At 37.6% G+C, this 23502-nt stretch overlaps 2 protein-coding genes across 8 annotated transcripts in view; both read right to left on the bottom strand.

Moving 5' to 3' along the window:
* arnt (aryl hydrocarbon receptor nuclear translocator) overlaps positions 1 to 13259 on the bottom strand; it is a 32491-nt gene extending 19232 nt beyond the window's left edge. For 2 of the 6 annotated variants that reach the window (XM_081389687.1, XM_081389689.1), the window contains exons 1-10: positions 12713 to 13253; positions 7138 to 7210; positions 6726 to 6764; positions 6564 to 6611; positions 4605 to 4818; positions 2770 to 2983; positions 2585 to 2687; positions 1591 to 1656; positions 1433 to 1518; positions 1237 to 1313 (exon numbers count right to left, since the gene is read on the bottom strand). In XM_081389687.1, the coding sequence (XP_081245813.1) occupies positions 1237 to 1313; positions 1433 to 1518; positions 1591 to 1656; positions 2585 to 2687; positions 2770 to 2983; positions 4605 to 4818; positions 6564 to 6611; positions 6726 to 6764; positions 7138 to 7210; positions 12713 to 12731 (939 nt within the window). In that variant the 5' untranslated portion in view covers positions 12732 to 13253. Of the gene's footprint in view, positions 1 to 1236; positions 1314 to 1432; positions 1519 to 1590; positions 1657 to 2584; positions 2688 to 2769; positions 2984 to 4604; positions 4819 to 6563; positions 6612 to 6725; positions 6765 to 7137; positions 7211 to 12712 lie in introns of all 6 variants that reach the window. The other 4 variants (XM_081389688.1, XM_081389691.1, XM_081389686.1 and 1 more) reach the window with 4 other exon arrangements.
* A 7269-nt stretch (positions 13260 to 20528) lies between these two features.
* cers2b (ceramide synthase 2b) overlaps positions 20529 to 23502 on the bottom strand; it is a 40899-nt gene continuing 37925 nt past the window's right edge. The window contains exon 11 of one of the 2 annotated variants that reach the window (XM_081388407.1): positions 20529 to 21862. In XM_081388407.1, the coding sequence (XP_081244533.1) occupies positions 21719 to 21862 (144 nt within the window). In that variant the 3' untranslated portion in view covers positions 20529 to 21718. The remainder of the gene's footprint in view (positions 21863 to 23502) is intronic. The other variant, XM_081388408.1, reaches the window with a different exon arrangement.

Below are 23502 nucleotides of genomic sequence, written 5' to 3'. Positions count from 1 at the left end.
TGTTCTCCATACAATGTGAAGCGCACAGATAAACGTTGGGATTATAATGTTCAGGAATCTGTTAAATAAAATGTCTCCCTTTGGAGTGGACTTTGAGCTTTGTAACCTTGCAGATATTTTTTATGCTCAAACAGCAACATTACACACCAACTAAAGTTGAAAAAGTGGAAAAGCATAATAGGAAAAAAATTAAACCACAGAGATTTCTGTCCCAACATTGTAAGTCCACACAAACGAGACTTGACGATTTAAAATGTCCATAAAAACACTGTAAAATATGCATCTGTTGGTCTAAACCAAGTCTTATAAAGCGACCGCGTCTGTTCAGATGTTGAACAGATTATTGGCTTTTATTCACAAACATTGATCAACTCACATAGAGCTCATCAAATATGGTAATGGAGCTCAGACGCAAAAACAAACCGCATTGAATCTCGCTCGCTTGCTAGACGCAAGCTTATTTGAGCTTACGTTTTCCATATTTTATGAGCTCTATGTGTGTGCTTTGATCAATGTTTGAGTGAATAAAAGCCCAAGTTTTGGTGGAATGGACTTTCAATTGAAAGTGTTGCCACTGTTACCTTGCTTTTGGCTTGCTTAGTTGGGGACATTTAATATTCAACAATATTATTGACCTGGTGGACGATGACGCAATTTTCTTCTAGAAACAAACTTTGTTGTATTATTTTCATCTTACCACTGTGAAGCTGCTTTGATACAATCTGTATTATAAAAGGCGCTATATAAATAAAGGTGACTTGGCTTGAGAGAGAAATCTCTCAGGTTTCATTGAATTTAGTTCAATTCAATTTGTTTCATGTGTTTTAAAGATGAACAAAAGTCTACAGGCTTGGAACGACACAAGGGTGAATATTATATATATGAATACAGAATTTTCATTTTTAGATGAACTAGTCTTTTTTTAAAAAGTGTTGGTCATTAATGAGACATTGAATAAATAATTCATCTGAAAGTAAACACGTCATAATTTATTCACCCTGTTTTGTTCCAAACCCATATGACCGTCTTTTGAACACAAAGGTAGATGTTTAGTAAAATGCTGATGTTACTCTTTTACATACAAAGTGAAGAGAAAGCAGCATGGACGGTCTGCTAAACTTCTCCTTTTTAGGAAGATATGAGGCAAGTTTTGAGTAAATGACGACAGAATTATTCCTTCAAATGTGACGAGACTAATTCATTGGAAATTTAAATAAAATGGAAGGGAAAGAGTACCTGTAGCCTTCCAATGGCGACTAAACAATAACGATTTCCCTGATTATTATCAGCCTCCTCTTCAGCGAGAGTCACTCCTGAAAGAAAGAGAAAGAGTTCAAAGGACAATATCAGTTCCAGCTGTTTTCTGACTGAACTCTGGTAATATCAGTGAACAATACGGTCTTCCTGTGTATCGTGCTGTGTATTGTGTTACCTGCAGGAGGCCAGGATTTGATGAAGCCTGTGCAGTGCACAACCACATACTGCGGTTCACCGTCCTTAGGAGGACCCAATCCATTCCTGCAGAAGAAGAGATGATCTTCATCTATGTCTGTTTGTGGACTGAGATCTACAGACAGAGAGATGCTTTACCTGTTTCTGCTTCTCAGGAAGTGGAGTCTGTTCATGGATACTGGCTCTACTGGACACACTCCACATCTGAACACACACATTACAATCAATGAAGCATTTGAGAAATTTTGATAAGATTTAATACTTTTTCCAAAAAATATACTTGTTTCTCGTGCATGCAAACGACATATAACTTGCCCTACTGGTTCAGTTGAGTAGTACTAATGTATACATTGGAATTGAATATGTGGAGCAAAAATTTGTTTGCTAATATTTTATACTTTCGTGTAAAGCCTGACATATGAAATAGTCAGGAAGATCTTTCTTTTTTTAAATGGAACAAAAAAAATGATAATAAAAAAAAGTTTGCATATGTGTAATATGTTTTGTGACATCTGATAAATCAGGGTTTTTATGGCTCGTATAGTATGATACAGTTAGAATATGGAGCTCATATATCAGGAGAAAAAAAAAACACACAACTTAGGAAAATATGCAATTTCTTCCAGATGCTGATATTTATATGGCTAAAAAGTAAGATGAAATTCTGATAGCTTTAACTGTAAATCATTATAGCAGATACCAATATCAGTCGTCACTCTATATCGCCCAATAATATGTCCAAGTGAAATGATTTTTGAATGCTGAGTTTTAAAACATAATGCAATGCAATACAGTGATGATTGAGAGATGAACAAATAAACTCCTCAAAAGCCTGATGGATCATATTTGATACTCACATTTCAATATCCTTTAAAAAAAATGATGCATGTATAATCAAGTAAAGTTGCTTCACGTGTTCATGTTACAGTTATACTAAAAGGCCTTTTACTTGCTTCAAGTATAAACTTTCAATCTGATGACAGAAGGCATGTAGTAGATTGTATGCAACAGGTTTTTCAGCAGAATTTAGATCATGTTTATAATTTAGAGGGCTTAGAAATATGTGCATCAAATATATTACAGTAGGCTTTATAGGGTTAAAAGAGGTCTGTCTGTTCTCCCTATGCATCACCTCATCCTGCAGATGAAGGAGCGGCGTGCACCCATACTCATCCTCACAGATGTCTGACCACCCTCTTTCTTCACCGTGCCTGTTTTCATGTCCAACATTCGGCCTAAAGTCAGAAAAGAGGAGGACCATTTAAACAGGGAAAGATTGACAACAGAAAAGATGAAAGTAGTCGAGCCGTTTCTTACCGCTGTTGTTGTTCTCACTGGTGGAAAGCTGCTCTCGGAATTTCTCTGTGTCGTCTGGATGAAGCTGGTCGTACAGTGATGATCCAAGCCAATCCTTTTGTGACTGGTTCAGAACCGGTGTGACTGAGTCCGAAACATAAACGACGCGTCCGGTCTCACATGACACAACAAACAGGAAACCATCAGCTGCCTCTAAAATTAGGTGCTTCAGCTCCTACAGAAAGAAAGCTACATAAATATTTGGTGGCAGAGAAACCCTTAACAGAATTTAAAATGTAATGCTTAATATTTAAAACATCCCCTTAAATTCATTAAACATCGTACCTATAGGCATTTACAGAGACCTTAAAGAGACATGGTGGTGGAATAAATATGAGATGGGAGGAAACATGCATTTCAAAACTTTCTCTGGGGAACAAAAACGTTTTACAAGGTCCCAAATCTTTGCATTCTCTAACAAAACTTTTTTGCGTTCCCCCAAGAAACCAAGTTCTCTCACAAAACGTAGTTTTTTTTGCGAGTGAATGCAAAGTTCTCTGGGAATGCAAAACATTTGCGAGAGAACGCAAAGGCATTGACATATTTTTTCCTTCACCGTGTCCATTTAGGGCAGAGGTGTCCAAAGTCAGTCCTGAAAGGCCACTGTCCTGCAGAGTTCAGCTCCAGCTTGCCTCAACACACCTCCCTGGACGTTTCTAGCAGAGTATGCCTAGTAAGACCTTGATTAGCTGGTTCAGGTGTGTTTAATTGGGGTTGGAGCTAAACTCTGTAGGACAGTGGCCCTCCAGGAGCAGGAGCGGACAAGCCTGCATTAGGGGCTGCATAGGGAATTAAAGAATTAAAGTTTGAGGTTATCCTAGCTTTCAGAGGTTATTTACAATGATGTTTAAGATGATTCTTTTCAAGAATTTGAATTTCTCTTGTGTCTTAAGTAAAAGAAAAAGATAAGAACATTCATAGAGGGCATTCACACAGAATGCGTTTTTGCGGTTAAATAAGCGAATGAAAAAAATTCGCAAAGTTTTAATACTTCTTTTAAAGGGGTGGTTGATTATGATTTCACTTTTCTAACTTTAGTTAGTGTGTAATGTTGCTGTTTGAGCATAAACAACATCTGCAAAGTTACAACGCTCAAAGTTCAAAGTAAAGAGAGATTTTCTTTATAAGAAATCGCTTTTTAAGGACTCAAACAAACGGCTACACAACATTCCTCCCGGGTTAGTGACATCACAAACCCTAAAATTTACATAAACCCCACCCCTGGGAATGTGATTTATAGATTATCATGACAGAATATGCTAATGACTAGAAGATAACTACACATAAGCTAAATAAATTATTGAACTAACTCAGAATCAGAAATGTCCTGTTGCTTCTACATGTTGTCACTTTTTCTTGAGTCTCTCCATCATTGTCTGAATCCGGTTTAAACATAAAAGGCTAAAAGTTTTTGACATTTTCAGTGTGTGTCTGTGTGAGGTAAAAGGACACGAGCTCTTGAAGCCCCGCCCCCTGTGCCGGGAGCAGCAGCTCATTTGCATTTAAAGAAAGACACAAAACGAGGCGTTTTTGCTAACCCTCAAGAAGTGACAATTTTAACATGCTATATAAAAATATCTGTGGGGTATTTTGAGCTAAAACTTCACATACACACTCTGGGGACAGCAAAGACTTATTTTACATCTTGTGAAAAAGGCATACCACCCCTTTAAAGGAAGAGTAGGCATCTTCTTTTTTATAAACACTTTTTGTTATACTGGTTGAAAGTCTCTTCAAGAAGACACCTGGTTCTTATTTGTATATACAATGAGGAATCTACATTGATCATATCGGACCTGGTCTGAGAGAAAGGATGGTTTATAGGCTCCATCGGTGCTGGTGTTGCCGCTCCCTCTGAGAGACTTCATGTGTGACACAGCCATGCGCAGGATGGTGAGCTTGTCTGGTTTGCGTGCCAGTGCGCTGCAGGTGGGCACCATGTCCGACAGCTCTGTGATGTAAGCGGTCATCTTATTTCTCCGTCTCCGCTCAATCTCGCTGTGATTCTCCCTGGGGTCAGGAGGTCAGAGCAGGAGCATGAGAGATGGGCAGTGCATGGAAGCGTGGGGAGAAGAGAGCAGGGACAGAGAAAGGTCGAGAGAAAGCAACAACAACCAAACGAGGAGGAGAAAGAGAAAGAGAGATGGATGAATAAGCAAATAAAGACTGCATCAATGTGCTCCTCAAATGAGACGACACTCGCATCTCCGTGATAAACAAATGTGTATGAACGATCTTATGAAAGTTGAAAGAAAAAGCCTTTTCAAATGGCCTGAAAAAAAAGAGAGGGATAGAAGAAACACCTGAAATAAAGTGTAAGACACTGACAGACTCAAAATTAAATACTAGATAACAACTTGCTGCATACTACACAGTGTATACTGTATACTGAGTAAAACAGTATGCAGCCCAAATATACTCTGCAAAGATCTGGGGTAAAAGGAAGGTCGAAGTTCAATCATCATGCACCAGTTGCAGTTCAAAGGTGGTAACAGCAAGTTTTCCAGAAAGTTCATGCTGGAGAGCTGTTTAAAGTAACCCAGCGAAACAAACTCCAAAACACTTTCAGTTTGGCCAGATTTTGTTCAAAATAACATCACACGTTTGTTCTTTGATTTCACTTAAAATGTATCGGGGCTTTAAGGCAAGACACTACATGTGAATAGTGTAAAAGCTAATTAGATATCACCATACTTTCCCTAGTTGAGTAATCATAGTACATTACCTTTTTTGTCAGAAAATACGTTCAACAGGCAGAAAAAAAATTCATGTTTACCATTTTTTAAAGTATTATACAAATCAGACGAATGTTATATGAACAAACTCTGTAAAAACTCTCAGAATATAGATAGGAATAAAACAAAGTTTGGTGTATGTAAGTCCAACTAAAGTGGAGATTTCTGACTCTGTGCAAGAGAACAAACTCATTAGGGCTTTTCACACTTGAAATAATTAACCCTGGGTCAATCTAAACCCCGGGTAAACAGAATCCTGGGTAATCTTTCTTCACGTTTCACAAAGGTCATAATTTACCCGGGGTTAAGAATGAATCCAGGGTATTCATAAAATGACGTTTCACACTACACATTCCCAAACCCTGAGTTAATATCCTTATTTAAATATTTGCGGTGTCAGTGTTTGGACTAATGCATAATCGAGAAATACATAATCATGTTTCTCTTGGTCCCCTCAAAGTTGCGTTGGATTTTCTCCTTAGAGTAAAGGTTAAGAGGTCCATCTATCACTGTTTCCCATGTTCGTAGAGTTAGTTTGTGGAGTAAATATATAGGCTATAATCTGTGTGTTTACACAACTTTTTAAAAAATGGCGGGTGCTGGTGTCTCGTGTGCTTTCGGACAATCAGCGTCACTAACATCACTGGTAGTCCCTATAGTGCTGGTTTAGACCCAACTAACATAAGTTCCTCCAAAAGAGTTCCTAGAACTAAAATAGTTCCTAGTTCCTGCGGTGCAAAAAAAAAAAAAAAAAAAGGGGTACTTCCGCCAATAGTTCTAGGAACTATGAAAAGGCTCTTCCGGTGCGAAAGCCCCTTTAAATGTGCATCTGATTGGGCAAAAAAAAAAAAAAAAAAGATGACGGGAAGAGTGTTCGGAAACTTGACCAGCATATCTAGGCAATTCCAGTCAACTTTGAGCAATAACAGAGATTAGCCTAAAGAGATTCTTGAGAATCTACGGAAGATCAGATTACCATATTTGTACTTCTCATGCACACTAGTTTCAATCAATCAATACCTGGCAAATCTCTCCTTGTCATTCGATCCACCTCCGTCATCATCACACCTGAAGAAAGAGAAGCCAGAATGAAAGAAAAGACTAATTGTTAAATACAGTCAAAAGACACACAGCTCAAAGTTCAAGCTAAGTCGAACCCTTGAGTCACAGATCATGACTAACCTGAACAATTTACTTCCCTCATCGTCTTCAAAGTCAGAGCTGGAAAACAGGGAAATTCACATTAGTCAGTAATATTGCACAACTGCAAAGGCTTTCAAACATTCCCATATCTCTCCGTCTACTTGACAGACGGATCAACGACCAGAGCAAAACTCACAGACGACTGAATCATCGACCACAGACACTGAATAAACAAGCACACTGTTGTTGGCCAAAACCAAAATGTCATTCCAGTGAATCTGCCTCTGGAAAGCCACTGTTACGTTCACATATGAAGCAAATTAAGGGGCAGTAATCATCAGAATGATCCCTTTGACAGTGGAGATCAACTGAACATGAGCAGAAATATGTAAGCACTAATTTAATAATGATTAGTACTTTTATATCTTTTAAAGAGACGGCTCAGACTTACCTGGCTTGCCGCTTGTTTTTGGCCTTCGACACAGCTGGTGTGGCCATGGCCAGTGAAGAGACCTCAGCCATATCTAAAATACAGCACACACAGAGCAGGACTGATAACTATCAACTATATATATACTGTATATAAATAGGGTAAAGATAAAATAAAGTTGTGTATGTGCCTTTATCTCCAGATCCTCAATATGTAGAAAAATTACACTGACATATATTGGCCAGGCTAGTTAATTAGTGTCAGTTTTTAAATCTTCCAGGCATTAAAAAATAAATAAAAAATAGGGTAATTTGGTGTCCCATGATGTTTTTGTGGAATCGGCCTATATGGCTTTATATATTAGGCCCAACACACGGTAGGTACATATACATAAGGTGTGTTGGACTTGAAGCGGTGCTGCACAGACCGATGACATTAAAGTACTGTGAGAGCGATTAGAGAGCAGACTTTCAAATCTTTCGAAAAAGCTTTCGAATTACTTTTTCGCGGTACTTTGATGTGATTGAGACCGATCAGTCTGCACAACACTCCAAGTCGAAGACACCTGTATTGTCAAGAATTTCGATGACCCTGATTATAAGAGGACACCCCTTTTTCAAGATGTTACCTTTCGGAAAAAGCCTTTTTGAGGGCCAAATCTTTATTTTATTTTTTATAAAATGATTTTATTTGAAAATAATTTTCACATTGCATATTTTTCATATTACATTTTCATATTGAAGGAATGGTAAATACTGGTAAAATATACCAACAATCACATTTAAAAATAAACACTTTATGGCATACCATAAAAATAACCTGTAGTTCTCATTTCCAGTAGATTTGACAATGACTGATTTCTCATCTTTTTTATGTAGTGACAGATGTTGGCATGTCAAGTAACACAGATGTTTGATCCACATTACCTATCTGATCCAAGGGATATTAATGCTTTTTCCTTAGGCCAATCACATAGGCTAGCGCTGAAAAGACAGCAGTTTCTCCCTGAAGTCAAAGGGAAAGCCCTGAGCAAGGCTTGTTCAAGGCGTCTGCTAAGAAACTAACAGGCAAGCGCACAGTCAAAATAAGAAATGATGGGCCTCGCTGGTGGGTATGTTCAGCTCTCTGGCGTTATCCAGTGCCTTCGATTGGATAATGGGTCTGGTTATGGCCAGCCCCTCATTTCTTTCTTTGGCCACGTACCAACACAACAGCCCATCAACCTCCCGAAGCGGACGCTTTTAGTTCAAGTTCAAAGCTAGATTAAAGACACATCTCTTTGACCTAGCATTTACATAATACACTTTATACTTCTATAATTCAATATTAGGCTGCATAGATTAGGTCAGCTGGAACCGGGAACACTTCCCATAAATCCTGATGTACTCGTTACATCATAAGAAGAATGGCATCTACTCTAATTTTAGTGTCTTTGTTTATCCCAAGGTTTTCCGTATCCAGATCTGACGAAGGACCTTCTCCTGGACTGATGACAACGCAGTGCTGAAGTGCCAACTAGTCTCTCCCTATGGAGGATCCCTTTACCACTCCAGATAAAGCGTTGTCGGGAAACTCAATTCGCGTATCTACCCCGAAGAGATAAAATAAAATAAAATTCTGTATCAAAATTATAAGGAAACGCCAGTACTTTGTTTAGGCTTGGTTTGTAGGGAATTCCAAACCTGCGCACATATATTCAAACGCACATAACTATAGAACCAATTCTTAATGCGCATGTGACCGCCATCAGCGTTTCTCACAGGTTCGCGTTTAAAGTCTGTGTAGAGAGAATGGTGTCGTCTTAGCGGCCCCTAATTTAATAACAAATGATCGTTGCGACGGAAGTGAATCAATCAAAACTAACTTTAGCTGGAAAATAACTTTATTAAAGAACCGCTATAAAGCCAAAACAATCTCTGTTACCTTAAATTATACGTTTATCTCTGTAAAGCTGCTTTGAAACAATCTACATTGTTAAAAGCGCTATATAAATGAAGATGACTTGACTTGACTTTTAGGACCACGGTAAGCTTTTCTTTGACTGTTAGCATTTTTGGGCTCGTCATCTTCTAACATTACACGCTGATACATCGTATTTCTTGGCTGCTCAATGAGAGTTGTTTAATGACTCCGCTGAGTTTATCAGTCCTAGGCGGAAACACTCATTTGGCGCTCCCTATTGTTGCAGGTGTATTATTGACATGTTAAAGTCTACACCCTAAATATAAGATGACCCTTTTTTCCAGATGTATTTCCAAGAAAAAAAAAAACACTGTACATCTATACATTCATTTTTTTGGAGGTTTCACATCTATACGCGGCCTGTTGGCCAATCTTCACTGAATCTACATTCCATCAGTAAGAGCAGAGTGTTTCAATGGTGCGAACAGGTTAAATCTTGGGCTGTGGAAAATGTGAAACAGGTTTTGTTCTCTGATCTATTGTGAATCATAATCATATACTGTTCGTTCATTGGCCAGAGGAGGACTGGCCCCTGACTGAGCCTGGGTTCTCTCAAGGTTTTTTTCTCCATTCTGCCTTTACTGTCGCCTTTTTCCACCTTTGTTGCCATTTGCTTAGTTGGGGACATTAAATTGAACATTTAATTTAATATTCAACAATAATATTGATCTGCCTGCATTAACACCATTATATGAGAACTGAAATGAGCTGGACGATGACATCACGGTTTACTCCAGTGTATATATATGAACTAAATTAATAACTTTTTTTTTCTAATTTTTTAAAACAAAAAACAAAACATCCCTGAACTTACTTAAGGTGGACTATGACACTATTTTCTTCTTTTTTTATTATTTTCCTGTTATGTCTGTAAAGCTGCTTTGAAACAATCTGTATTGCAAAAAGCGCTATATAAATAAATGTGACTTGACTTGATCAGTCCATCTTCATTGTTTTCCCCACACCCATGGGAGTCACAGACTGTTGCTGCCCAGAGTGAAGCGCACGGCGGATCAGTGATGGTTTGGGAGATCCATCTTTTCAGAGGTCTTGGTCCGCTTGTTTGGTGACACCAGGGTTTGAATGTGAGCGTTGTTGCATTTTTCACAAGGCAACCTTTCAAAGCGTACAAAAACGTGTACCAAAACGCAACAGGTTCCTAAACTAACGCTCAGGGGTGAAAACACCCTAACAGAGCAATCACACCAGGGTTCGTTTTAATCGAACCAAACATGCCAGGTGTGAACACCTTTATGCCTCGTTTCCACCGAGCAGTACAGTACAGTAGAGTACTGAGGGAGCTCTGACTGATCGGTCGCTGATCACAATCGGCCGATAATCGCTTTAGGATGTTTGATCGGCGGTCTCTATAAAGGCCGATCCAGAAGAACCGATCAGATGACGCAAAACTCGCACTGCTAAATGGCTTCACGGATCTGGCAATTCTATAAGGTGTGTGAAAAAGACAATACATTAGCAATCTGCAACGTGTGTACCAAGCAAATCCCACGAGGCAGAAAGCACACAAAACTTTTTAACACCACCAAGTCAACCTCATCACACATTTGAAGATTCGTCATGTAAAGGAATATGAGCAGTTTTCAAAGTTAGCTAGCGCTAAGAGAAAGCGAGACTGTTCAGCAACTCAAGCGCCACTCACTCGTTTCAAAGACAGCAACACTACAGCAGGGACAGTAAGAAGCATAAAGAAATATCAGACAAAATAATCAAATTCATTTGCCCAGATCACCAGCCGCTGTCTATTGTGGAAGACGAAGGGTTCCGGCGACTCGTCCTATTTAGATTCACGCTACGCTCTGCCAGGGCGTAAATATCCCCCTGATGTGTGCCTGCCGCAGTTATACCAAACAGTGTATGTGTCGACGGCCTTATGAAGGACAACATAACACCAATTAGTTTCACAAGTGACACGTCCCATGTCTAAATGCCCACAAAATCTGACTGAACATCCCAGAAAAAAGCAACTACTCCAGAATGTATAATTGACTCGTGATGCAAAAGCCAGCTGTGGTTCTGTTAGTGTCAACTGCATTTCTTCTTGACATCCCAAGAGATGTGAACTTGGGCCTGGCTTGTTAGGCCTGCCCTGAGAAGGGAGTTAAAGTTATAGATAGATACAGATGTGGAAGCTGTTACTTATTTGTATTTATTGTTAGTTTGTGGTATTTGTCAAGCCCTAAGCTGTTCCCAATAACCAAGCACAGACTGTTAAGTTAATATGTTGAACATGTTGCTTGCAAATAAATACACAGTTGTCAATTCATGCTACGTTGTCTTCTCTTAATTGTAATACTTAATGTACATTGTTGTTAAATATAGTTTAATAAATAATGCTACATGATAAATAGAAGGCTTCAAATAGACTAAATCGGTGATCGGCCCCAAAAATCCTGATCGGAGCACCCCTATACGATTTGGGACGGTAAACTCTGATCCGGCTTGTGTTTCCAACGCCAACAGTTCCCCTTGTAGGCGGAAAGTAGCAATCGATGTCATTCTCGCACGAAGAAGAAGAAAGCAACACAGTAAATAACAACGGAGAACATACAGCAGATCTTGTTCTTGCTTCTCGGCATGTGGCTGTTTGTCACAAGAAGACAGGGTATTGGTGTTAACTGTGTTAAAAAATGGCACCTTTTGTGTTGTCAATCCCCTTGTAGCCCGCGCAAGTGACGATACTCTGTCAACCAATCACAGTTCGGCAGTGAGTCTAGCTCCACCCTTTAGTACCGGACTATTGTGCCAGATGCTCCAAAGGAAGGGTCCCAAAAAAGTGGTACGGTTCGGCATTAGGGTACCATTCACAACTTCTGACAATGAAAACGGCTAAAAATTGCGTACTGTACTGAACTGTACCGTACCGTACCATACTTAACTGTACCGTACCGCTAGGTCGAAACAAGGCATTAGTTTCATTGTCCAACCCTTGCACCTGCAGGACAGATCAATTAAAGATCAGTACGATTTTTTAAAATAAACTATTTTTTTCAGGATGCATTAAATTTATCACAAGATTTATGCTTTTACAAAATATTTCTATTTATCTATTAATAAATGCTGTTCTTTTGAACGTTCTAGTAATTAGTAATAACTAAGTCATTTAATTATCAAAAACATAATTAACCGTCCCACATTTTTTTTTAACACTCTGATGCTGCTGTGTAGAACAAACCAATACATCTCTGAATAAGTACAGCTGACCTGAATCAAGATCAACACAAATCTCCCTGTACTTCAGTCCATTATGAGCATGGGAATGTTGTTTTGGGCCTGTGTGTGACTGACAGCTGAAGCGCGAGCACACATACATAAACACACACACACACACACACACACACTGCTACAAGTGTCAGAACAAACTGTCACCAATCTTGTTGCTCTTTGCTACTGAATTCTGTTGCTCTTTGCTACTTTTCTCACAGCAAATCACCCGAACGGCATACGTTATTCCAGTATTTACTGCATGAGCTTGTGTTATTAGCTAACGTTACATCACAACTGTCGAGCTAACAGCTGCTCGAGCTAATCAGCCCAACTGCTTTATAATGCTTATAATGGTCATAACTCAGACATTTAACAGCATAACCGTGTAAAAATGTGTTTTATACATTACCTGGATTAGCTGATGTCATATCTTATAGGTAAATGTGTTCTCTTGCGAGCGAACAAATACAAAACAACTTTCCCAGCTGCAGAGAAAAATCTCCCTGTCCAATGTTTGTTTCTTTCTCCAGTGCGGGTTTACTTCCGTTCGAGTCTTTTAAAAGTACTTTAAAACCGATGTCATGAATTTAAACCGAGTGTCATCCTCACGGCAGGCCCGAACGGACGGGTTTGCAGACGTATAATAGTTGTTTTTCTTTTCTGCTCTTTGACTTTTTCCAGTTTAAAAACCTCCCTTGATCCAAGATGGCGCCTGTAATCTTCCAGTAAGCAGCAGAAACGCGTCAGAAGAGGAAACTAGAGACTCTGCGCGAGCGAGACGCGCCACTCTGCGTCCAAAGCAGCCTTTGCTGAAAACCATAGACTAAAAAAGAAACAGACTGAAACACGCGAGCGTTGAGGTAGTGATAATGGGCGAATTTCGAAACACTGCTTCGTGAAACTTCGAGACCTTTACGAGTCTTTTGTTTCTAATCAGTGGCTTCGGACCGAGTATCAAACTGCCAAAGTCACGTGATTTCAGTAAACGAGGCTTCGTTGCGTCATAACTGTTTCGTAATTTCAATCTCTGGTCAGTTTGATACACTTGTATTTGCACAGGTTATAATTAGAGATTAGTAAAATTAAAAAGAATAATAGTAGTTAATAGTCTCTTATTGGCTTGTTTAGCTGAGCCATCCATGGAACAAACAAAACAAGCCATGAAAATAGATGAAAGAACACATATTACACAGACACTTGATATTTAATCTAATTATATGATTAGATAATAGCATTTGATAGATTTTACTTTCAATATAACATCTGCAATATGTTTGTAAAAGGGTTTATTATGCTTGTTTGACCTGAGTTGTTGTTGCGTGTACACTGTTCTGACCAGGAGGCGTCACCAGCGCGCGGCGTTTCGCACTCACTTCACCAACAAAATAGGCTTTAGTCAATCTCGATCATTAAAAGCCGAATTTTTTGACATACTAAGTCATAATTATGGATTTCAAGTCAAAACTGCGACTTTTTATGTCATTATTATGACCTACATAATCTTTTTTTTTTCTTATGTGGAAGATGGGCTTCCATACTAAATGGTTACATTTCTTGTTCAAAGTATCTTATTATATTTTATTTAATTGAATGTTGTTATTTTTATTTGTATTACTGACACTTTATTGCTCTGCCAACATTGTTTGTAAAACAATCATTTCAATAAAATATCAAATGAAGTACGCTAAAATAAAAATGAAATTACAGAGTAGTAGTAGTAGTAAAAGATACAAAAAATATCCCAAATATAACAAATACAACATGCACAACAGCGTATAACATTCACCATGACCTATAGTATTTTATGTTTAAGACTGATGCATGTGGAGATTTGAATTTTGTTATTGGAGTCATTATATGTGCTATTTGTTTTCTTATAAATGTATACTGTAAACAAGTTATGATATAGATGTACCCTGAATGAAAATCAGACTTATGACAGATCGTTGGAGGGAAGGGGTTAAATAATTATAGAGGGGTTAAATAATTTTTTAGTATTTCGATAACAGATCAAGTATTATTATTATTATTATTATTAATATTATTATTTGATTAACGTGCACTGACGAATCATGCAAAATAAGACAGGAACGTGCATTAAGAAAGCAAATATTATCACTCGGATTTCAACGTTGACTTCAAAGTAAGTGTGACAGTACTTATAAAACATGGTAACCACCAATCGCAGTAGCCTCTGGATGCCACGTGACTCCCCACGGAAGAGACTCTCGAGTGGCATTTCCTCCATTCATTGAACATTTCGTCGCGTGCAGTTCTTGGGCTGCATTCCGACCCAGAGGCTCTTCAAGTTCACTTGACTTTGACAGTTTTCAGTGGTTCACTTGACATTTAAAATGTCCTACAACGCTAAATACGACAGATTTCGCGAATTATGACCGTTGTGAAAAATAATTACACTTTAGCATACTTAGAAAAAGAGTAGCTTACTACAGAAACTGTGAACTATGTAATGTTTTTGAACACTTAAAGGGATAGTTCACCCAAAAAATGAAAAATCTGCCATCATTTACTCACCCTAAAGTTGTTTCAAACCTGAATTAATTTCTTTCTTCTGCTGAACACAAAGAAGACAATCTGAATAATGTTGACAGCCACTGACTTCCATAGTAGAAAAAAAATAAAAAATACTATGGAAAGCATTAACTGTTTGGTTACCAACATTCTTCAAAATATCTTCTTTTGTGTTCACCAGAATTTGATGATCGAATTTTCCGTTTTGGGTGAACTATCACTTTAATTACAATGTTATTGCAATAAAAATGTATTATAATTTGAATTAGCTGAATTTTAGTTGGACTTAAAGGTGGTATCAGTGATTTCAGGCCCAAAAATATTTTTATCACATTCATCTAATCTTTCCCAACGATCCGCTAGCTGCCCGCCCCATAAGCGTGCCGTCAAAAAAACGCGTCTCTGTAGGCAGCCTAGGCTCTGAGATCTGCACACAAAAACAAATGGTTTAGCCAAACAATTAAAACCAAAACAAATAGTGTTCCAACCAATCACAGACAGGGGGAGGGTGTTGTGAGGTTTTGAGCCAGCTTTTTCTTCAGCTCTGACTTCGCGTGCAGCCGTGCAAGACCACAATACCTCACAACACCCTTCCCCTGTAGGTGATTGGTTGGAACACTATTTGTTTTGGTTTTGATTGTTTGGCTAAACCATTTGTTTTTGTGTGCAGATCTCAGAGCCTAGGCTGCCTACAGAGACGCGTTTTTTTGACGGCATGCTTATGGGGCGGGCAGCTGGCGGATCGTTAGAAAAAAAATATATATTTTTGGGCCTGAAATCACTGATACCACCTTTAAGTACAACTCTATATGTCATTTTTTCATAATTACACTCTAAAAAATGCTGGGTAGTTTTAACCCAATTTTGGGTCAAATATGGACAAACCCAAACGTTGGGTTAAAAAAGTACGGCTGGGTTTGTCCATGTTTGACCCAAAGTTGGGTTGAAACAACCCAGCATTTTTTAGAGTGCCTATAGTCTTTGAAATAGGTAGCCTGCTGATTTATGCTAAACTGGAATGTAGTTTATTGTCACTTCTACTGAAACTTGTATGTCATGTAGATATTAATATATACATGTAATTGATGACATTGCAATGTAGTGCATTTAAAATATATGAACATTTATTATTTGGAAGAACACTAACAGAGTTACAATTATAATCAGAAACTTTACATGCGCTTTAGTAAATCAGACAAACACATCAGGTGTGACTCGCATTCAGTATTTTATTGTTAACATTCTCCATAATAATATCATCATATTACAAAACACAGGAAAAATACAAAATAAAGATAACACTGTAATCTGACTCGGCAGCATTTGAAACAACGTACAGAGGACAAAGGGAGGAATGATGAAATCAGAGAAGGACAGTGTGAACGAGATGTTTAACATAAGGCAGTCCATGAGTGAATCTGTACAGAAATGTAAAGAGTACTGGCCGCTTTGAGTGAGATTGTTTCTATCTTTGGTTTGCGGCTTGTGAATATTCAGAATCTGTGTGACAACGAACATGCCACAACTTTATCCAGTATGTGTTTGCTCAGTGTTAGGAATAATAATCATAAATATGGGTTTAATAGTATAAATTGTGGAATCACTTTATGGTAGTGGTTAGCCTGTCAAAAAATAACTTTAAACTACATTATGTCAGTGTAACGCATGGTTTTCCTTTGGTTTACACACTGTCTGTGTCAGAAAGTTTGGCACAATAGCAATATTTAAAAGTGCACTCAGTAATTTTGTGTATAATGCGCTGGCTGATATGGCAGTCGTCTTGGTTTATACTGACACTTTAGTGCAATGCAGTGAGGAAAACACACTGAGTGCACTTTTAAATGACATAAAACATGGATGGAAGTACTGTATTTATAGAAGTAAAAAAAAATCCCACTGTAGCCTATAGTTGTTTGGCAAATTTTTGTGGGCGAAATCCAGTCATTTCAATAGGAATCCATGCAATCGGGAATTTCGCATGAGGGCGAGAGACTTTGAACAACATGGATTTGCCGCATTGACAAACAGAAATCTGCTTGATTTAAGTGACTTCTGTGTGAGCTGTTCATACATCGCTACGCTATTGACAACAGACAATGGAGATATTTTTTTGCCAGCAAAATTTCGCTAGTGTGAAAGCACCTTTAAAGCGCTTTGTATTCAAATGTACTTCAGTTGTGACTGAATATATATATATATATAGAGTAGAGAGTATAAAGAGTTCAGATGCAAAAGCCATGCCTGGTTCAGATTACACGATTTTGTTGTCTGTTACGATAGTCACGGTGTCAGATTACACGATTTTGACTCCTAAAAATCTTGTCATGTCGTGGACAAGAAACATGTCAGACTACACGTTGTTTTCCGACCAGTCATCGCGAGCCGTCTTACACACTCATTCACTCGCACATATACACGCACTGACTCACTCACTCACACACACACACACACACACACACACACACACACACACACACACACACACACACACACACACACACACACACACACACACACTCACTCACTCACTCGCACATACACACTCGCGCACACACACACACACACACACACTCGCGCACACACACACACACACACACACACACACACACACACACGCGCTCTCTCTCTCTCTCTCTCTCTCTCTCTCTCTCTCTCACCACACACTCTCACTCTCGCGCACACACAGTCACACACACTCGCTCACTCACTCAAGGCGAGCATACACTGTGCGATGTCTGTGCGATTTCAGCAAGGAACCTACTCACACTGAACGAGTAGATCGCATGCGATGTAAAGCCAATAAGCTCAGGATTTATGTGCTCACACTGTACGGTCCGAACGTCGAGCTGCGACTTGACTGCTCACACTATACGTGTGAAATATGCGCGAATCAGCACGATAAATCCTCATGCCGGGTTGCGCCTATGGACGATATCATGTAGCCTATCCAGAGATATTGTCAAAACAAGCATCAGCTATCAGTATCAAGAAGATTTAACATTTCCAATTTATATATTAAATTATTAGTAGGCTAGTATTATTGTATTATTATTATTATTAGGGAAGGCTCCTTTTATTATTAAACTGATAGGCTATTATAATTTAATTATAATTAAATTAAACGCAACAATTTCATAGCGCATCACCGCATAACCAACGCGCTGTGAGGATAATAAAATATTAGCCTACATAGAAGCTTTACTTCTCCTCATTAAAAATTGTCTAAAACATTTAGGTCGATTACAATGAATTATATACATATAATTAATTATTAACAGTCTATAATATGTCCGAACACTGCAATAATTCATCAATGAAAATTAAAAACAGCTTTCTTTCCAAACATTTTTTTTAATAATAAAAGAGGCAAAGTGTACATCGCAGGTGGCTTGGAAGAAGTGGGTAATGGTTAATCCATTTTGCAGCACGAACTGGAGGTAAGCAACAGTAATAGCTTTGAACTTAAAGATCTCCCTTTTTTCGTTTTTTTTTTTTTTTTTTTTTTGCTGCAGATGAAACTGTTTTCGCGCATGCGCAGTGAGGGAAAAAACACTGAGTTTAGGGCAATCGGTTCGTAGCTCTGCTTCAACTGTGCGATATAGTCACGAGGAGCGACCAAAATTTCAAACATGCCTGAAATTCATCCGACCATCCGATTGCCGGTCGTGAGAGGTTAATCGCCTCTCTTTCCCCCTGTACACTGCACGAACACTGCACGACAAACGACGCACGACAAAGCTGAAAATCGGCCCGACCTGAAAAAGAGTCGCACGAGTCAGAATTCGGCTCAAAATCGGACGAAAATCGCACAGTGTATGCCCGCCTCACTCGCGCGCCGTCGTCATGGAGGACCGTTAAAAAATTAAACATGCTAGTCTTTCTGTCGTGATGTCGTGAAGCATCGCAGACGCGACGTAGGTTGTCGCCCACTATGACACACTATACGAGATGACACGATCGAATCTTGCGTCCCGACGCCCGTTGTCGTTTGCGAATCCCCACGACACCCTACGTCAAACGGATCGTGGCAAAATCGGGCTAAAATCGTGTAATCTGAACCAAGCATAAGTGGTGTCAAGTCAAGTGGTCCAAGTGTCATCGGAAATTTTCTTCTAGAATGATCATTTTTATCAAGCTTGTATATTTAAGTTCAGTAATTTCACTTAAATAGCAATGAAAATGACCTATTAATTGTCATTTAAGTGAAACTACTGAACTTAAATATACGAGCTTGATAAAAATGATCATTCTAGAAGAAAATTTCAGATGACACTTCATATGATCAGATGAACTCTTCATATATATATATATACAGTACAGGTCAAAAGTTTGGAAGCATTACTATTTTTAATGTTTTTGAAAGAAGTTTCTTCTGCTCATCAAGCCTGCATTTATTTGATCAAAAATACAGATTTTTTTTTATTTTTATATTGTGATATATTATTACAATTTAAAATAATTGGTTTTCAATTTATTATACTTTAAATTATCATTTATTTCTGTGATGCAAAGCTGAATTTTCAGGATCATTACTCCAGTCTATCACATGATCCTTTAGAAATCATTCTAATATGATGATTCATTATCAAAGTTGGAAACAGTTCTGCTGCTTAATATTTTTTCATAACCTGTGATACTTTTAGGATACTTTGATGAATAAAAAGTAAAAAAAAAAAAAAAGAAGCAATTTTTTTAAAAATAGAAATCTTTTGTAACAACAATATACACTACTGGTCAGTAATTTGGTGTCAGTAATTTGTTTTTTCTTTCTTTTTTGAAATAAATTAATCAATGATAAATTGATAAAAAAGTGATAGTAAAGGAGATTTATATTATTAGAAAATATTTTTTTTAAATTTTGAATAAATGCAGTTCTTTTTAACATTTTATTCATCAAATATATGAGGCAGCAGAACTGTTTCCAGCACTCATAATAAATCAGAATATTAGAATGATTTCTGAAGGATCATGTGATAGACCGGATGTCACATGTGACACTGAAGACTGGAATAATGATGCTGAGAATTCAGCTTTGCATCACAGGAATAAATTATTTTTTAAAGTATATTCAAATAGAAAACTATTATTTTAAGTTGTAATAATATTTCACAATATTACTGTTTTTTTTTCTGTATTTTTGATCAAATAAACACAGCCTTGATAAGCATTAGAGACTTCTTTCAAAATTATAAAAAAACGTAATGTTTCCAAACTTTTGACCTGTACTATATATATACATATATATAAATTCTATATATATATATATATTGTTCATATTTCATCAAAGAGTGATACAGTCGGGTTCCGGAAGTAAAAACTCCATTAATTTTCTCCATAGGGAGAACTTATAAACCTTTAAAGACAGGCCTTCTGTGAGCTACGAGGTTGTTAACCGATGGTGTTTGATTCTGTTGAAGCCATCAGTCTGCATTATATCTAAATAGTAGTGTTTAACAATGGAACTTGTGGTGGAAAACTACATTGCCTGTTATGCTGTACAGAAAATGCCACCAATCAAAGCAAAACACGCCAATAGATCTCTTTAGCTCCGCCCACTCTCACAAAGCACTGCGAATGATCTAATCGAATAAAAATACTAAAATATTTGTATATATTTGCATGTTTTGCAATAAACTTATATATATATATATATAAACATTTATAGTTTTATATTTCTCTATCATTTTTAATTTGATTATGCTGTTCACAATGCTTCATGGGATTGTAGTTGTTTCTGTCACTAAAGCTGTGAAGTTTTCAAATATTCTTGTGCTTAAAGTCAAAGTTTGTACTGTTATTATTCACCTCGTGGCTGGTTGGCTTGGTTCATGGCTTATAGAGCTTTAACAACGACTTTTTAAAAATTCCTATGGGATTTAATGGAAAAAATACTCCCGGAAGCAGCGTCACTATTCTGAGAGAACTTGCAACTGCGAGTTTATTTCTCATAATTCTGATAAGAAAAAAAAAGAGATAATGAAATATAAACTTTTTTCTTGCAACCGCGAGTTTATTTCGTACAATGCTGACTTTATTTCTCATAATTCCGAGTTTCTCACAATTCTGACTTTATTTCACGCAATTGTGAGTTTTTCTCGTTTTCCTCAGAATTGTCACATGTAAACTCACAGTTGCGAGTCATAAAGTCCAAATTGCAAGAAATAAACTAGAAAAAAGTCAGAATTGTGAGACAAAAAGTCGCAATTAACTTTTTTTATTCCATAGGAAAGAGATTGCAGAAACCCACAAGAAAAGCAAGGCATGAAAAAGAGCAAACGATGGCAAAGGAAGGCACTATTTAAAGGGACAGCTCACCTAAAATAAGTGTTCTGTTGTCATGTTGTCCACAACCCACATGGCTTTTTTTATTTAGGACATAAAAAACTAAAGTTTAGCATAATGTCTGAGCTGCTCTCTTCCATACAATAAAATTAGCTCTAGAAATGCACAAAAATGCACCATAAAAGAAGTCCGCACGACATGAGCGCTTCACTTCAAGTCGTACAACAGCTTCGAGACTGAATATCTTGCTTGACTACTGTGGTCACCATTGACTTTCATTCTATAGGCAAGAGCAGTTTGGACCTTCTGCTATAAATAACTCATAGAGGTTTGGAACAACATCAGGAAATGATATTGATTTTTAGGTGATCTGCTCCTGTAAGGCAGCATTGCTCTCTGTTTGGCACTTGGGATCGATGTGCCTGTGTTCATGTGATGACTGTTACTGTAAGTGTGTGTGTGTGCGTGTTTGTCTGTACTCTGTAGTGTACAAAGCGATTATCTGTTGGTAAAAGTGGGATTGTTCCTCTGTTCTTCACTCCTCTCTGTTCTGCTTCAGGAGAGTTTGTGTTTTGAGCATTTCTCCTGTCCTCTCAGGACGTCACTCTGTTTTAGAGTGGTTGTTGTTATATGTAGCGTGACCATTCTGAGCTGGTCCGTTTTTCTTTATCTCTCCGTTTTTCATCTCCTCTTCCGACTCCGACTCCGTCTCGTCTCTGTCGGACCTCTCGTCTTCAACCGACGACTGTTGAGTAAGAACAGGAGAGAATCAGAAAGACAGCTGATTTAAAGGGATGGAAACTTCTGTCACCTGTATATCTTCCAGGGAACAAAACTGTGATATTCAAAAAAAAAATTTCACACAGCTCACGGACCAACTGTCCAATTCCACACAAAAAAAGCATAAATGTGATAATGACTTATGAAAGAGTGACTCACTCCATAAAACAAGTGTGCTTAAAGGGATATTTCACCGCTGGAAAGATGAATGTGTATTTAAATTGGGTCATTTATGTAGTAGAAATGTGAAATTAGTTTTGAAGTTGGTGCCTTCTAGACTGAGAAAAGCCAGAAAATGTATTTTTGGTTCATGTGGATGAAAGACAACAACTCCCAGAATGCACTTGCTTCGCTGCCCTACGAGGACACTCCCAAGCCACGCCTACCGGTTACAGAGGGCAGTATCGGGAGAAATGACACAACTAGGCTACTAGTCGACTCGAAACTGAACAGGCGCCGTTTTATCGTGAGATCCCCCTATGGGCGGGTTGAAGACGTGCGGGACGAGCTCCTCCTACTGGCTGGAGTCTCTCGCCTCTGGACAGAAGAGCCTCTGATGAGCTAATTGACCATTTTTGCAACATCAGAGGTTTTTTTCCAGACGCCTCGTCTCAGGGGGACATGAGGGAGGGAAGCACGGTCACTCGAAAATACTACCGGGTTTCTACTGATACAAAGCTTAATCGGTGAAGTATCCCTTTAATTGTATTGAATGTGCACTTGTAGTGTGCTTCAAATCTTCATTTTTTTTTTAACTACTGACAGATAATACAATATTAATTAAAGCACAACAAAATATTATTAAAAAAATATATATATAAAATGTACTTTAAAGAAAACCTTTATTCTGATATATTAAAGTGCACTTTTTAAGTGTACTTAAATGTGTTAAGAAACAAAGTCATGAAAGTGTCTCTGTTTAAAGAAGTACACTTATTATTAAGTGCTTGAGAGTTTAATTTTAACTGTAGTGTGTTATTCAAAATTACATTTAAAGTTAATATATTTTAAACATACTAAATTCAAACTACATCATTACAAATGTGTAATTACAAATATATTTAAAAACGTGGCACTTTATGGTAACACTTTATTTTACAGTGTCCTTGTTACATATGTTACATGTACTTACCATAGTAATAAGAGTAAATTATGCATAATTACATGCAACTAACCCTCAACCAAAACAAATCCAAATCCTATAGTAAGTACATGTAGTTACTTAATATTACTCAGTATTTAAATGTATTTTTACAGTGTAACAAAGGCACCTTAAAATTAAGTGTAAACCTCAAAAAATGACACTAGTTTCAATAGAAATGACATTAAAGTATATTTTAGTTTACCATAAATGGCAGTACATGCAACAGAACACTTTAACCATATTTTAAAGACAATATAAGTTATGAAATAACATATAAAATATGTACTTAAGTCCTACTTAAGTGGGTCAAAAAAAAAAGTCAGCTAATTGCATTTAATATAAATTTAAACTATAACACATTTTCATTTAATTGTAATTAAAATGCAATTAAAAGCATTACATTCAGTTCTCACTTAAGCATGTACTTTAAAAGTATATTATTTCTGTGATAAGTACTCTTT

Source organism: Scardinius erythrophthalmus (assembly GCF_964197995.2).
Source record: "Scardinius erythrophthalmus genome assembly, chromosome: 16".
Taxonomy (NCBI): domain Eukaryota; kingdom Metazoa; phylum Chordata; class Actinopteri; order Cypriniformes; family Leuciscidae; genus Scardinius; species Scardinius erythrophthalmus.
This window is presented reverse-complemented; position numbering and strand designations above follow the sequence as displayed.